The sequence below is a fragment of the Bos taurus genome, chromosome 5 (assembly GCF_002263795.3).
Source record: "Bos taurus isolate L1 Dominette 01449 registration number 42190680 breed Hereford chromosome 5, ARS-UCD2.0, whole genome shotgun sequence".
NCBI lineage: Eukaryota > Metazoa > Chordata > Mammalia > Artiodactyla > Bovidae > Bos > Bos taurus.
Window position 1 is genome coordinate 91,385,965 of NC_037332.1, and position 16,643 is coordinate 91,402,607.

A 16,643-nucleotide genomic window follows, 5' to 3' on the forward strand; every position below is an offset into this window, starting at 1 on the left:
TGGGAAGATCCTTTAGAGTAGGAAAGCACTGGTAAAAACTCATAGACTGAGGAGCCTGGCAGGCTATGGCTTATGGACTCACACAGGAGTTGGGCATAATGAGCACATAAGCACAGTCTTCCCAGGGGGGAAATGAACAGCCAATTCTCACAGGAATGCTTCTCTTTTGCCAGATTACAAAAGGATTTTATATTTATTTATAATGCTTTTATTTTATGAAAAAAACCAATTTCAAATCTCCCTGAAAACTAAGCCGGATACAAAGTCTTAGTGAAGCAGGCCTGGTGGTTCTGTGTGCAGAAACGTGGCTACTGTCCTTTGGCATTCCAGCTTCAGGAAGAGCCCTTCAAAAGGCCTCACGTGTGCATGTTTTAGTGACCTGAGCACAGAAATAGACTCTGGCATTTACTCTCAGATACCCTTCAGCTACCAGAGCACCCCGTCTCTTCAGCAGGTCATTCTTTAGTAAGGAAATTACTTCCACAAATTCTCCATCTCTTGACTGTGGCTTAGGCCTTACATTTTCATTATCATCTGCACTGAGAGTTATGGTAGAGATGTGCGGGGTGCAACTAATTTGACAAACCCAGATCCATACGTATGGCTGAAGAACATGCAGCATTACCCTTATAGCTGGTTTTCTTCCTCGAGCTCCCGAAGAGCAGCTGCTTCTGGGCTTTCGCTGTTATCCATCGGACCGGGGGGAATTCATGACAGTAGCCTCCCATCGGTGGTTGGAACTGCTTCACTAGAATGATGCGTTCCTAGCAAAGGGTTCTTTGAGGCTCTGGGGTAACTGCCACCCCCATCACCCGACTATCCTCTTTGCTTTGCTGTTTCACAACTTCTTGTGTGACCAGTAGGATCCCTGTAAGTTGTTTTTTCAAGCATGATCCATTCCAGAAGGATCTTATTTAAATCATTTACTGTTCAACCTAATAGCAAGTGGCCTGTTCCGCCCATTAATGCAAGGCTTTCACCTTCTCTAAACTCCTAAAGCCTTTTGAAGATTTGGAATTCCATGAAAGTTTAAAGGCTTTTATCGGTGAATATTGTAAGAGTTCCTTAATTCTTGAAGCAGAAAGAACTTATTTCTCATTTACACCAAAAAGATTTAAAATAAGGAAGAAAAAAGGCTTTCCTTTTCTCACTTTCCTTCAGGTACCACTCAAACTCAGCTCACTCTTTGAAGACAAAATCTTTCTTTAATATCCCACACTACTTTAGAAATGCAATTTTGAAAGGAAACATTAGATTGTTATTTCCCTTCCAGTAATCTTGGAATGTCTTTAGGCATGTCTGTTTTCATTTTATGTGCATTATTTATCATTTACATCACCCTTTAAATTAAACTGGTACCATTATTATTACTATTATTATTTTCTCACAAGAGCTTTTACCAGATACTACCCATAGAAACTCCACTGCCAGAGATGTTCTCATATTAGAGAAGATTGGGAATGGTGTGAAAAGCCAGCTTTGACTTATTTCTAAGCCTAATTCACTTGTAGAAAAATAATTGTGTTGGTGAGGGAAAAGAAACAGAAGAAACAGCTAAAATGAACCTCTAGGCTGTGCTAATGGAAGATCTTTTAGCTTTTAAACTCTAGTTTAAATGTCACTTCCTCAGGGTGGCCAACCATGACCTCCTAGATTAGGTTACATTCCTTGCTTTATGTCTCCATGCAACTGAGGAAAGTGACAGCTAGGAAGTGACTTTGCACTGTCAGGGAGGCCTTGGTGTTGCTGGAAGCTAGCCTGACACTCACAGTCAGGCTACGGTGTTCTTTTGCCAGACGTGAACGATTTCACATCAATACCCAACAGGGCCACTGTGTGACCACGATGGATAAGGAGAAAAACGGGACCAGTCTGTAAGTCTGCAACCCTGGTGGGGCACCTGACAGAAGCATGAATATTGTCCAAACACCAAAGTGCCAAACACTCCTGGGGAAACGTGAATGACTCTTGGATTCTTCACCTGCTTCCTTGGACCTTCTCTCAAATCATCTAACACAAGCCTGAATCCAACAGTACGTCCTTTGCTGAGACACTCCATGGCTCTTCATTTGTGTATCTCCCTCATTGAGATGAGGAGTCAACCCACTGTGTGTGTTTCTGGTGGTCTTTGGCTGGAGGTCATTAACACAAACCTGGACTCTTCCTTTTGTTACTCTCATGACCTTTTAGTGATCAATGACAGGAAAGTTTTGTTATGTCATTAATTTTGACCTTTATTTTCCCCCCCCTTGCTTCTGGTTGTTTAGAACTTCAAATAGAAAACATGCAGATCACAGTCTAGACTTACCTTGACTTTTGTTTGGGAGATGGTGGCCACTGGAGGCCACTGATGGTGGTTGCTCTTAAGTTGCCCTATTTTTGAAAGAAGTGTGGAAGAACTGCCTAGAGCTGTAAAAAGGAGGTCGTTATGTAAATTTTGGTTAGGGAGGAGTATATGGTGTCCTGAGATGCAGACATGAGAATCCCAGATTCCACTTGAAAAATTTATGCAAATTTCAGGGGTTATTTGGGAGCCACAAAGGCAGGAACCTCATGCTGTGGATTAGGATCGGGAAAATGGAATCGCTTACTTTTAGTGAAGCCCTTCTGGGCTTGACCAATAAACATTTTATTGAGAGACTATATGAATTAGATTCTATTTTCAGGAGTTATTGAAATTCCTTGTTTTTTGCTAGTCTCTAAACATTTGCTGAATTACATTTCTTTCAAGGTAACAACCCTCTGGAAATATTTGTACCAACAAAGCTTTCTTGTGATGCATTCTGGATTCTTAGGCCATCAAGTTTGAGTCCCCTGTAGTATTTGGAGGTAAGTTATTTTTACCAGCCACTAGAAATTTCCACTTAAACATCAAAGAGGTAGATTAAAGTGGAATTTGAGATTATGAGAGGTTGGTCTTCTTTGAGTCTTGCATTCTTATGCATCACCTTAGCACATGGTAGTGGCGGGGATGGTGGTGGGAGCTGATGTTAAATTCCTTACAAACCTACACATTCGCAGGAACGCATGCTCTCTGTCTACTTTCCATTCCATTTGTATACAATTTAACCTTTAAAAAATTATTTATTTATTTGACTGTGCCAGGTCTTAGTTGCAGCATGTGCGGACTAGTTGTTTTATGTTTCTGGTTTTTTGACCTAGAGGCATGTGGGATCTTACCTCCCCAACCAGGGATCAAATCCACACCCCCTGCATTGGATGGCGAAGTCTTAACCACTGTCCCTAAAGTTCTTTTTCTGATGACATGAGGAAAACTTTTGGTATTTCCCCCCTCTTATTGTTTTAATATTATTTTCAGATAGTTTGAGCTGGATTTATACCTTTTTTTTTTGTTACTCCATCCTTTGGTCTGTCTATTTCTGTAGTTCATATAAGGATAACAGTGTTTCCTGGACCTGAGTGTCATGTTTACTTTTCCTATCCCTTCACTCTGGCCTAGGCGTTTGTTTTTCTTTCTACTCTCAAAGTTCTGTCTAGAGGGAGATGAAGTCAGTGAGTTTCATGTTTGTTCCACATCCCTTGTTCATATGAGTCTTGACCATCTTGATCCTCTGGAGTAGGTTGTGTTGTTATTATTTAGTTGCAAGTCATGTCTGACTCTTCTGTGACTCCATAGATTATAGCCCGCCAGGCTCCTCTGTCCATGGAATTCTACAGGCAAGGATACTGGAGTGGGTTGCCATTTCCTTCTCCAGAGGATCTTCCTTACCCAGGGATCAAACCCTCATCTCCTGCACTGGCAGGCGATTCTTTACCACTGAGCCACCCAGGAAATGGTTAGTCTCACCTAAACTGTTCCTTTCAGACCAATATCTGCTCCAGAGCAAGTCTTGACCTGTAACCATCCTGTCTGATTTCCCTTCAGTAAGTCCTCTGTTTGCTTCATTTTCCCTTACAGTACCAGTTTTAGAGATTTTCCAAATAGGTTCCCCTAGGCCCTCTTGCCAATAATTATTTTCTTTTGAAAGTCACATAATAATTCTTGGAATCCTTTACACCTGTCTTCCTGGGTTTCCCTCTCAAATATGACCAGATTTGCTTATCACTTAATTACTCTGTCTCAGTTTTTGAGAGACGGTTTCCCAGTTGTTCTTACAAAATGCTGCTGCTTTATGAGAAATCTTTTTAAAGTTTTTCTAATTTTAACTCTCTCTAGGATGTCATGATAGCTGCTCTCCAAGGCCTTTCCTCTTTTTATCTGGTTGACTTTTTTTTTGAACCAGTAACAATTGAAATATATTGCCGTTTTCGATTACTTTTTCAAGAGAAAGTGGATTTGAATCTGTCACCTTTTTCACTTTGTAGTTCTCTCTCCTGGCTCTTAGCATCTCATTTCCCCTTCATATCTTCCCAGTTTATGTTTTTAAGACCCCAGTATTTCTTTCAAGGAAATATCATTCTCATTACTACTCTGTTTGATGCCTTCTATTTTATTTTCCTTTTTCTACTACCTTTGTTCTGATGGTAAGAAATTCCAGTTCCTTCTTGATTCCTGGGGTAAATCAGAATTTCAGAGCCAGAGGCTAACGGGCACAGACTTTTAAATTGCTTTTTCAGTTTTGGGGCATTTAATAATCTCAGTCAGTTATTTTTTGACCTCAGCCTAGGAAGAGGGCATATTCTCTTTATGAAAAGAATACCCATTTTTGTTGATTTAAATATTAATAAAATCCACTTCCCTTCTGGCAATTGGAGGCATGGTTGAAATATCTGAACTCTAATAATTAGAGTTTCTTTAATTATCAAATGCAGTACCTCCTTGAGACTAGTGTTATTTCTTTGACTGAAGACTGTGGACATGACACACAAATTCAGGTTTGGCCCCTTCTCTTCCACAGCTGTTATCCTAAAGTCACTTCAAAATAATACACACACACACACACACACACACACAAGAACACAGTTTGGGGAAGTTGATACAGTAGGAAACATATCTGTCTCTGGAGCTAAGAATTTTAAGCTCTAACTTTACTAGAGCTTGTAGCACACTTTAAATTCAGCTAATGTTCAAATTTCTGGCCTAGTTATTTTGAGATATGGCTGAGAAATCCATTAAAGAAAGCAGTCGATGTTCTTTTATCACCTAATGCTTAAAAAGCTTAAGAAAATTTTAAAAGGGTTATCTTTCTCTTATAGTCTGTTTTGTTCTAAAGACTAAATCTTACATGGTCTGTACTCATTAATGCCTAAAAGTTTAATGCTATATCCCTTTAATGATAAAAACCAGTCATTTGGTGCAATCTAAGCCATTACAAACTACCAAGGTTAATAAATCCACATAGCCCGTGCTTACCAAAGCCTAAAGTCCAAGAGTGTCTCTTGGTCTACTGAAACTTGTGTTGATGCTGTGTTCACTCCAACATTAAAAAAAAATTTTTTTTTAATTTAATTTTGGCTGTGTTGGGTCTTCATTCTTGTGTTGGCTTTTCTCTAGTTTCGGCGAGCAGGGGCTACAGTTCATTATAGGGCATGGGCTTCTCATTGCAGTGGCTTCTCTTGTTGCCAAGCACAGGCTCTAGGGCTCATGAGTTTCAGTGGTTTCAGCATGCGAGTTTTAGTAGTTGTGGCTCCTGGGCTCTAAAGCACAGGCTTAGCAGTTGTGGTACATGGGCTTAGTTGATCTGCAGCATGTGGGATCTTTCCAGAGCAAGGATCAAACCATGTCTCCTGCATTGGCCGGTGGATTCTCCATCACTGAGCCAACAGGGAAGCCCTCCAATATTTTTTTGAAGAAAAAGTGTTAGGTTTAATATGTTTATCTAAATTGTATTGAGAACATTCTGGATCCTGTGCTAAGAAATAAAGTATATCTTAATTTGTGACATTTGTGTTAACAATATGAGGGTTAAGGTTGCTGGGCAGTTTAGTCACTAGAATTTCTCTCATGTATTAAATCTTCACTTTGGGCCTAGATAATATGTCAGTCATGGTAGCTCTTCAGTAATCCATTTCTTTTTGGGAATCAAGTCCTGACCTTGAGCTGTGTTTGCTAGAAATGAGTCTGTTACCATAACCGCTTAATTGTTTGATATCGGTAGCCATGTCATATCTGTGACCCTCAGTTTCTTTTAGCCTGCTCGTTTTGAGATGTCTTAATTTTCTGTGGAAGTTTCTCAGGGATTTTGAAGATGAGAATGCAGGGGTTGGGGTTCATGGGATGGGCAGTCGTCCAGTGCTTCCAGTCCCTCACATCCAGGTAACCTAAAAATCCGCCCCTCCCCCAGTGTGTATGTAAACATTACATTCAAGAATTCATTTGACTGGAAAGTTTACTATGAAACATTTGAATATTATTAGTTTCTAAAACTATAATAATCTCTCCCTTCCCCATCTCATTGGGTTTCCCTGATAGCTCAGTTGGTAAAGAATCCACCTGCAATGCAGGAGACCCCAGTTCAATTTCTGGGTCAGGAAAATTCACTGGAGAAGGGATAGGCTACCCATGACAGTATTTTTGGGCTTCCCTTTTGGATCAGCTGGTAAAGAATCCTCCTGCAATGTGTGAGACCTGGGTGTGATCCCTGGTTGGAAAGATGCCCTAGAGAAAGAAAAGGCTACCCATTGCAGTATTCAGGCCCAGAGAATTCCATGGACTGTATAGCCCATGAGATCACAAAGAGTTGGACACGACTGAGCGGCTTTCACTTCCCCATCTCATTAGACTTCTTGTAAAAGGCAAATAAAATACAGATATAAAAAGGCTGAAAGAGCTGTAAAACATGATATGAATGAGAGTTAAGACTAGGAACCTTGTTTTTCTCATTCACTGGTGTCTTGTTTTTCTCGTTCACTGGTGTGTCATTCAGTCATTATTCAGGCATTTAATTTATAAAGACTTACTAAGCATCTACTACATGCCAGGTTTTTGTAGGGGCTAAAACAGCAAAACAAATGAAGACTCAATGTTAGATTCATTTGTTAGAGCTGCCATAAAAAATTACACCAACTTGGTGACTTAAACAACAGAAATGTTTTTGTCTCACACTTCTGGGAGATAGAAGCCTGAAATTAAGGGGCTGGCAGGGTTGGTTCCTTCTGACAATCTGTTCCACGCATCTCTGTAGCGTACCAGGCTCCTCTGTCCATGGGATTTTCCAGGCAATAGTACTGGAGTGGATTGCCATTTCCTTCTCCAGGGGATCTTCCCAACCCAGGGCTCGAACCTGGGTCTTCTGCATTGTAGACAGACGCTTTACCATCTGAGCCACCAGGGAAGTCCAAAACTTACATAACATCTGTCTAAATATAAAAGTTATAAATAAAGCCAAGAAGTCATTAAGTGCAACATGTCTTGATCTCCTCTATAAACACCTGAAAAGACAGCTTTTAATTGAGAATTCTTGGATGTCTTAGAGATCTGTGTTGGATTATGGTGACCTGAAAAGGACTGGGTCCTCTCCTAGAACTGGCTCTCCTTCTGTATGTCCTGTTTCGCCTACGGGCTCCCTCCTGTACTGTCAGTGGCCTCATGCACATTTGTGGACGCTCCAGCTGGTACATTTAAGCTGCATCCATATACACTGTAAGCAGCTTGCCCTTGGCCACCACTGGAGCCTAGGCATTCCTCGCCCTGATGTGGTGTCTGACTTCAGGCGAATGGATCCTTAGAAGGCCTGCAGAGGCTGTTTGGGCAGGGAATTCTGGAGTCACGTGTACCTAGAATTTGGTCTAGAATGAGGCTTGTGGGTATAGGTGAGTCATAGACCTCACCATAGGTATATAGTGAGGGCACCTGAGCAAGGATTCTTCTTGCCTGGGGCTATAGCTGTACTGTCAGTGACATCACTTCTTGAGAGTCTTGTGTTTTAGTGAAAGGATACAAAACATGAATAATAAAAAAAATGAATAAGTAAATTGTATAGAATGTTCAAAGGTGATAAGGATATAAGAAAAAAAGTAGAGCCAAGTGGGAAGGATCTGGTGTGTATTTGAGGACAGAGCAGGTTTCAGTATGACACAGACAGGTCAAGATGGAAACATATGACCAAGACTAGAAAGAGGTGAGAGAACAGGTAGGTGGATACATGGGACAAAAACACATTTTGGAGGAAAGGATCTGCATGATAAAGATTCCAGGGAAGAAGCATATGCCTAGAACACTCAGGGAATGGAAAGGAGGCCAGTGTTTCTTGAGTGTGTTGAGCATAGGAGGATGTAATGGGAGTTAAAATCAGAGAGATGACCAATGGGAGGCCAGATCACATTGGGCTTTTAGGCTATTTTGAAGGTTTGTGCTTTTACTCTGAGATTAGAAGGCTCTGCAAGGTTTTGAGCCAGAAGAACAATATGATGACTCCAATTGCTGAGTTGAGAATACACTCTAAGGACTTCCCTGTAGCTCAAACAGTAGAGAATCTTCTTGCAACGCAGGAGACCTGAGTTTGATTCTTGGGTTGGGAAGATCTTCTGGATAAGGAAATGGCAACCCACACCAGTATTCTTGCCTGGAGAATCCCAAGGACAGAGAATCCTGGCAGGATACAGTCCGTGGGGTCACAAAGAGTCTGACATGACTGAGCGACTGAAACTATTACTATTACTATAAGGGCTGCTGCTGCTAAGTCACTTGAGTCATGTCTGACTCTGTGCAACCCCAGAGACGGCAGCCCACCAGGCTCCCCCATCCCTGGGATTCTCCAGGCAAGAACACTGGAGTGGGTTGCCATTTCCTTCTCCAATGCATGATAGTGAAAAGTGAAAGTGAAGTCACTCAGTCAGGTCCGACTTTTAGCGACCCCATGGACTGCAGCCTACTGGGCTCCTCTGTCCATAGGATTTTCCAGGTAAGAGTACTGGAGTGGGGTGCCATTGCCTTCTCCCAACTGTAAGGGCAGGCGGGGTAAACACAGAAACTAAGACTATTTAGAAGAAGGCAATTGTAGTAATTTGGGCCAAAGTCGATAGGATTGCCTTGAAAAGGAGAGGAAACAGATGGAGAGGGGTAAGTGGTTGGATCTGGAAAAAGTTGACTATACTTTGTGTGTCCATTCCTCCTATTCATCTTGTTGTGATTCCTTCTTCTTATCTCCAATTGTAGAAATTTTCTACTAGTCTTCAGATTATTCTTATTTATAGTTGCTCTGTTGTTTTTCAGTAGCTAAGTTGTATCCGACATGGACTGCAGCACTCTGAGGCTCCTCTGTCCTCCACTATTGCCCAGAGTTTGTGCAAATTCATGTCCATTGAGTGGCTGTCTTTAGAAATAGCTGAGTTGCTTTGTAATTGGTTGTTATTTTGGTGTGCTTATGGAAGGAGGCGAATTCAGAGTCTTCCTACTCCATCATCCTGGCCATTCTTTGGGCTGGAGTTGTAAAACTGGGGAATACATAAGAGATAAGTGTTCAATTCCTGGGTTGGAAAGATTCTGGGTTGGAAAGACCCTGGAGGAGGATGTGGCAACCCACTCCAGTATTCTTGCCTGGAGAATCCTATGGACAGAGGAGGCTGGTGGGCTACAGTTCATGGGTCACAGAGTCAGACATGACTGAAGCAACTTAGCACGTATGTAGCATATGATATTTAAAGCCATCAAAATGGGATGAGACCAGTAGGGAGTGGAAGTTGATGGAGAAGAGGACCAAGGACTGGGCCCTAGACACTTCAACATTGGAGACTGTGGAGATGCTCCTGCACGGAAGACTGAGAAGGAGGGACCAGTGTTATAGAAGGAAAGCACAAGTGGGGGTTGTATTCTGGAAGCCAAAGGAAGAGCTTTGAGAAAGAAGGTTATTGACTGTGTATTTCAATGCTGCTGATAGGTAAGTTTGGATCAGGGCTAAATAGCTAAATCCCAAGGAAACTAAATAGCTAAATCCAAAGGAATCGGTTTGGAAACTGACCTTTGGATTTAGCTTTGTGGAGGTCAGTAGGTATCGTGACAAAAGCAGTTTTGTTGAAGTGTTTGGGACAAACATCTCCTTGGAATGATCTGAGAGAAAATGAGAAGAGAAAATCTGGAGGCAGAGATTAGAGACAACCATTTTGAAAAGTTCTGCTGCAGAAAAGAGCCAGTCAATTAGATGAATATTTGGAAAGAAGACAGAAGTGCTGAGATATTTTTTAGAATAGTTGTTCCATCATGTAACCATGTATGTTGAAGAGACTTGTCTAGAAGAGAATAAAGAAATGATGCTTTTGCATAGAGGAGAATTCCAGTACTGTTTTTGAGTAGGTAAGAGGTTGTTGTTGTTCAGTCCCTCAGTCATGTCTGACTCTTTGCGACCCCATGGACTGCATCATGCCAGGCTTCCCTGTCCTTCATCATCTCCCAGCATGCTCAGACTCATGTCCATTGAGTTGGTGATGCCATCCAACCATCTTGTGCTCTGTCGTCCCCTTCTCCTCCTGCCTTCTATCTTTCCCAGCATCAGAGTCTTTCTCAATGAGTTGACTCTTTGCATCAGGTGGCCAAAGTATTGGAGCTTCAGCTTCAGCATCAGTCTTCCGATGAATATTCAGAGTTGATTCCTTTAGGACTGACTGATTGGATCTCCTTGCAGTCCAAGGGACTCTCAAGAGTCTTTTCCAAATCCACAGTTCAAAACCATCAGTTCGACTGAGCTGGATAATCCCTCTTATAATATTTCTTTTTCTAAATGTTATTTAGAAACTTCAAGTGAGAAAAACAGCTCTTTGGAGGATGAAACGTCACATGTATAAAATACACCTTTTAGGATCATTTTTTTTTCTGGCCTATTTGAAATGCAAAGCCTCACTGAAAATCGATTTTGACAGAATTTCAATGTATCAGTCAATCTGTTGTGTGATTTTTATGTGTGGTGTTCTGTTATTGTTTTAAATAATTTTGGTTCTTCTCAGTTTCAAAGATACATTTTATTGTGCTAAGAAATACAAAGCAATTTGTCTTGCCAGATGAGCTTCAGGAGTTATGTTTGTCTAAGGAATGTTGTCTGTGTTTTAAATGAACATATAATTGTTTACCAAAAGCTTGAGAAATGTACTTCAGTGTTTCAGAGGATCATTTGACTTCTGTGCACTAACAGCTGAGTCGTTTTGTGGTATTTACAGATTCTTCTTAACTGTAAATACAACTTGGGAGGTTATAATAAATGTTGGGGGAGAGTTGTAATAAATGACTGATGTCAATAGGAATTCAAGGAAGGCTGGAGCAAGATAGCGTGGGGTGGGGTGGTTATGGATCTATAAGTGAATAAAATATATACTACTGGGACTAGAGTCTGACAAACATTTTTTGCCCTGAAGACCGTCTTCCTTTGAAAAGGAAATTCCTGGGGGGAAAATGTACCAGATGATGAGGACCAACCAGGAGACAAACCAGTAATTCTGTGCTATGGAAGAAAACATGCTGGCTGTCCTTTTGTTAAGGATGTAATTACACTTGTTTTGTTTTTTTTTTTTTTATTGTATATTAGATGACCTTACTGCAGTTTTTACCTGTTATAAATAAAGAGACCTTGATGTTTTAAAAAAAACAAAAATCAGTTCTTTGGTGCTCAGCCTTCTTTATAGTCTAACTCTCACATCCATACATGACTACTGGAAAAACCATAGCTTTGATTAGATGGATTTTTGTTGGCAAAGTAATGTCTTTGCTTTTTAATATACTGTCTAGGTTTTTCATAATAGCTTTTCTTCCAAGGAGCCAGCGCCTTTTAATTTCATGGCTGCAGTCACTGTCCACAGTGTTTTTGGAGCCCAAGTAAACAAAGCCTTTCACTGTTTTCATTGTTTCCCCATCTCTATGCCATGAAGTGATGGGACAAGATGCCATGATCTTTGTATTTTGAATGTTGAGTTTTAGGCCAGCTTTTTCACTCTCCTCTTCTGCCTTTGTCAAGAGGCTCTTTGGTTCCTTTTCACTTTCTGCCATTAAGATGGTGTCATCTGCATATCTGAGGTTATTGATATTTCTCCCTGCAGACTTGATTCCAGCTTGTGATTCATCCAGCCCAGCATTTCACATGATGTACTCTGCATATAAGTTAAATAAGCAGGGTGACAATATACAGCCTTGACATATTCCTCCCCAATTTGGAACCAATGTGTTGTTCCAGGTTTGGTCCTCACTGTTGCTTCTTGACCTGCATACAAGTTTCTCAGGAGGCAGATAAGGTAGTCTGTTGTTCCCATGTCTTTAAGAATTTTATACAGTTTGTTGTGATCCACACAGTCAAGGGCTTTCGCACAGTCAGTGAAACAGAAGTAGATGTTTTTCTGGAATTCCCTTGCTTTTTCTATGATCCAAAAGCTTCCCAGGTGGCACAATTGGTAAAGAACCACTTGCCAATGCATGAGCTAAGAGGGCCTGGAGTCAAATGTACAAGCTGAGGGATTGGTTTTGGGTAGGAGCTGGGGTGGTTTTTCTATGATAATAAGTAGAAAGGTGGAATGTAGACTGTGCTGAGTGGGTAGACGTGCTAGTGGACTGATTCCAATTTCTAAGTGAAGTAGGAAACACAGTCATCAACTGAGAGTGAGGATTACGGTAGAGGGTTCTGGGGTTTCATCAGAGAGAAGGATATGGAATCACTCTATTAGAAAAGGACAGGGAATCGACCTGAAACACCCAGTCACTGCCCAGAGGATTATGGATGATTTGACTCACATGATCATGTGTTCAGAGCAAGACCATATCAGCCCACACTAGGCACACATGTATTTTCAATGAATAAATGTACAGTCTTTTACAAGTTTACGCCAATGACTGTATAAAAAAGAACTTAAGTTGCTTTTTTAATATACACACAGGAGAACGCTGAGTAAAGCAAGGGTTTTAATAATTTAATTGGCAGGAATTTTTTAAAGCAATTTAATTCTCTTAAAAAATATGATAAAGTGCCTTGATTTGTACCTACTTTGCAGGGTGGAAATCTGCAGGATTTTGAAAAAGTTAATTCATGGCTGCACTGGGTCTTGCTGCTGTGTAAGGGCTTTCTCTATCTGTAGTAAGCGGGAGTACTTTCTGGTGGTGGTGCGTGGGCTTCTTGTTGCGATGGCTCCTCTCCTTGTGGGGCACAGCTCTAGGGCTCCCAGGCTCCATAGTAAGGCAGTAGGGCGTAGTTGCCCTGTGGTGTGTGGTATATTCATTCCTTGACCAGGGATCGAACCTGTGTCCCCTGCACTGCAATGTAGATTCTTAACCACTGAATCACCGGGGAAGTCCCTCCAGGATTGTCTACTCAGGTCACGATGGGTATGAAAGTAGGTTCAGAAGTAAGAAAACTTTTTGTTGTACAGAAAAGATGTTTTGATCAGAAGGGAGGGTTTCAGAGTTTGAGATCTTTGAATTAAGGTATACCACAGTTTAAAATGTGATAATGCCTCTGATTGGGTGATATCCAGTGGTGATGAGTATTGAAGACGGTGAAAAACTACAAAAATTCTTCCAAAAATTGGATTTAAGAATTTTAGGCATTTATGCTTGGTTTTTCTGTTAGAAAATAACTATAGTATTCTGCCAGAGCTTACTAATGCCTTCAATACATATAAAATTATAAGTGGATGTGTAGGTATATATACTTAATCCAAATTTTAAAAACTTGTTTCAGATATACTTAGGTCTTGAAGTGATAAGATTTATTTGCTTTGGTTTTTTTTGAAAACTACATTAAAAGTATTGCTTTTAACTATAGGCACATAATTATAAAGTGCACGCATGTTTGATTTAAAAGATACACTAAAATATCCTTTTATTATTTTACATATTGAATTTACACAATCAATTGGAGAAATGGTTCTAAGAAAACAGTGAAATACACAGAGAATAAATAACTAAAAACATTGATTCTGATTTCTTTTCTCTGTGTCCTTAATTTACCACACTACCTTTGATTAAAAAAATGTCCTGATCTTGTGATAGAGAGGCCCAAAAGTGAAAAAAATATGAGTAGTTAATGAATCTGTATGTTCAAAGCAATGCTCAAATTATACTGTTACCTAGTGGATACCATTTTTCTTCATTGAGTGTGACACTGCAGAGTTGGATGTTAATTGCTCCTACAAACGTGGTTTTGCTCTTTACAATAAGCATTAAGACATGTCCTTGGAGCTCTGTGACTTCATCATATACTACCTGAAAAGGGAGAGAATTTTGAAAATATAAATTAGATATGCTTAAATGCATCTTTTAAAAAATATTTCTTTTAACAAAATAATTGCATCTCATATTTTGTACCTTGGAATGGACAGGTTAATGTTGTTAGAATCTTTCATTTCTAACTCTTAATTCTGAAGAGCTAAAGGTTCTGCTAACATGAAGGAGTTTAATGACAAAGTATTTCTTAAGAAGCTTAAAATTTACTCTGATTCCATTAATAATTGTCTATCCCAAATTTAATAAGGTTGCAAATCATTCTCTAGGAAGAAATTTAAATACTTACCACCTTTTAACTGTCCTTGAATTTATGTGCAGCATGGAGCCTTGAACACTATTTTTCTTTGTTGAAGGCTAATGAGGAAATCAGACCAATCTCCATGATTTCCTTGTGTTAATGTAGTCCAACAATATTTCCTTCTCCATGTGAAGCAGTCATACTATGGTTACTTTAATTTAAAATTGTTTAATATTTAGTTATGAAAATATATGCTCATTAAGTAAAATATGGGGATGAAACAGAAATGAATATAAAAGAACATTTTTATATTTCTACCATTAGGAGATAATTATAGTTAACATTTTGCTGTGCTTTTTGTTTTCTATATATAATCAATTTTTAGATTCTGAGCTATGATTATGTTGTGTGTACAGTTTTGTGTCTTTCTTCTTTTCATTTACTAGTCATGGAACTATTTTTAAGGAGAGAGAGCTATTCAACTGCGATTTATAATATCCAAGAAGTAAGTTACAGGCATTATCACTGTGTTCCTGCAGTGGTAAAGAAACTTTAAAAACTGCAGGATCAAGAAGTTAGTTGTACATCATAAAAGGAGGAGATTGCTGTGTATAAACCCAAAGTGGTTGCCAAGGAAACTCCTTATAACACATTTAGAGGAGTCTCATATGATGCTACAAATGTGCTTGCTTTTTATAGTGAAGCTACAAGATAGAAAGAAGTGCTTTATATGCAAAGAAGAATCAGAGGAAACAAATTGAGAGGAAAGCCTTGAATCTTCTAGGAAGCCTGCTCAGTGTGTATGGATGTGATTTCTGGCCATCTTAAGATATCAATGAAATTCCACTAAAGAATCTACCAGCAGCTCTGAGCAGTGATTTATTTATCAAAAAAATAATAATTCAATTAAGGGATATGACATACAATACAGGATGTTGATGCAGTCTATATTACTTCTTGTGACAGCTCCTGGCTACCTACTCTTCTATTATCTTGCTCCCATTCCAGGCAGGAGATTACCTTTTAAATTCTTGTGTGTGCGTACTAAGTCACCTCAGCTGTGTCCGACTCTTTGAGACCCCATGGACTGTAGCCTGCCAGACTCCTCTGTCCATGGGATTCTCAGGGCAGAACTGCTTATTCAAGTTATTCCACTTAAGTTCTTGAGTTCCCCCAGATAGTAAAGGATTTTAAGGGCTGCCTTAAAAATTTCAAAGTCTTACTGATGTAATTCATCTTTAATGGCAAAGAGAAGTCTAACGTGGACTCTGAATCACTCTTATCTCCTGAACACCTATTTTTCCAGGACTTCAGAGTAAGCTCCTTTTCCTCTTCTCTATGGTGGTTATTTTGAACTGTCTAAATTATCCTCCATTTTCCTCCCCACAACACATTCGGCAGATACACTCAATTCCTATTTTACAGAGGAAATAGACAAAGGGCTCTTCAAAGTGTATAAAAAAAAATGGAATAGCTCTGACCATTAGGCTTTTGGAAAATCTGGTTTCAGAACACTGGGAATCTTATAAATTAGTGCTAAAGATGTAACTTTCTAAGAAACATATCTATGATACATATTTATTTAAATCTGTTGTCACTATGACTGCAAGGAGATCCAACCAGTCCATTCTGAAGGAATCAGCCCTGGGATTTCTTTGGAAGGAATGATGCTAAAGCTGAAACTCCAGTTCTTTGGCCACCTCATGCAAAGAGTTGACTCATTAGAAAAGACTCTGATGCTGGGAGGGATTGGGGGCAAGAGAAGAAGGGGACGACAGAGGATGAGATGGCTGGATGGCATCACTGACTCGATGGACGTGAGTCTGAGTGAAGTCCGGGAGTTGGTGGATGGACAGGGAGGCCTGGCGTGCTGTGATTCATGGGGTCGCAAAGAGTCGGACACGACTGAGGGACTGATCTGATCTGATAGTTCTTCCTCCATTTACAATGGGGTTACATCCTGATGGGCTTATAAACCCATGGTAAACTGAACAGATGGCGCTAGTGGTAGAACCTGCCTGCCCATACAGGAGACATAAGAGACCCGGGTTCGATCCCTGGGTTGGGAAGATCCCCTGGAGGAGGGCATGGCAACCCACTCCAGTATTCTTGCCTGGGGAAATTCCATGGACAGAGGAGCCTAGAGGGCTACTGTCCATGAGGTTGCAGAGTCGGAGACAACTGAGCAACTGAGCACACACACACTTAACCCGTCGAACATCATAGCTTAGCCTCATCTACCTTAAATGCATTCAGGACACTTATGTCAGCCTACAGTTAGACAAAATCATCTAACACAAAGCCTCTTCT

The 16,643-nt window shown here is 40.2% G+C and overlaps 1 protein-coding gene, 1 non-coding gene and 1 pseudogene across 6 annotated transcripts in view; all 3 read right to left on the reverse strand.

Moving 5' to 3' along the window:
* Positions 1-226: 226 nt before the first annotated feature.
* LOC112446738 (ADP-sugar pyrophosphatase-like) lies at positions 227-5,670 on the reverse strand (annotated as a pseudogene).
* A 1,493-nt stretch (positions 5,671-7,163) lies between these two features.
* On the reverse strand, positions 7,164-7,235 carry TRNAC-ACA (transfer RNA cysteine (anticodon ACA)). The gene has a single exon. It is a non-coding gene; the product is annotated as a tRNA-Cys (tRNA).
* Positions 7,236-12,762: 5,527 nt separating this feature from the next.
* Positions 12,763-16,643, reverse strand: part of PIK3C2G (phosphatidylinositol-4-phosphate 3-kinase catalytic subunit type 2 gamma) — a 669,869-nt gene continuing 665,988 nt past the window's right edge. For 4 of the 5 annotated variants that reach the window (XM_059886331.1, XM_059886332.1, XM_010805449.4 and 1 more), the window contains one exon: positions 12,763-14,074. In XM_059886331.1, the coding sequence (XP_059742314.1) occupies positions 13,922-14,074 (153 nt within the window). In that variant the 3' untranslated portion in view covers positions 12,763-13,921. The remainder of the gene's footprint in view (positions 14,075-16,643) is intronic. The other variant, NM_001206512.2, reaches the window with a different exon arrangement.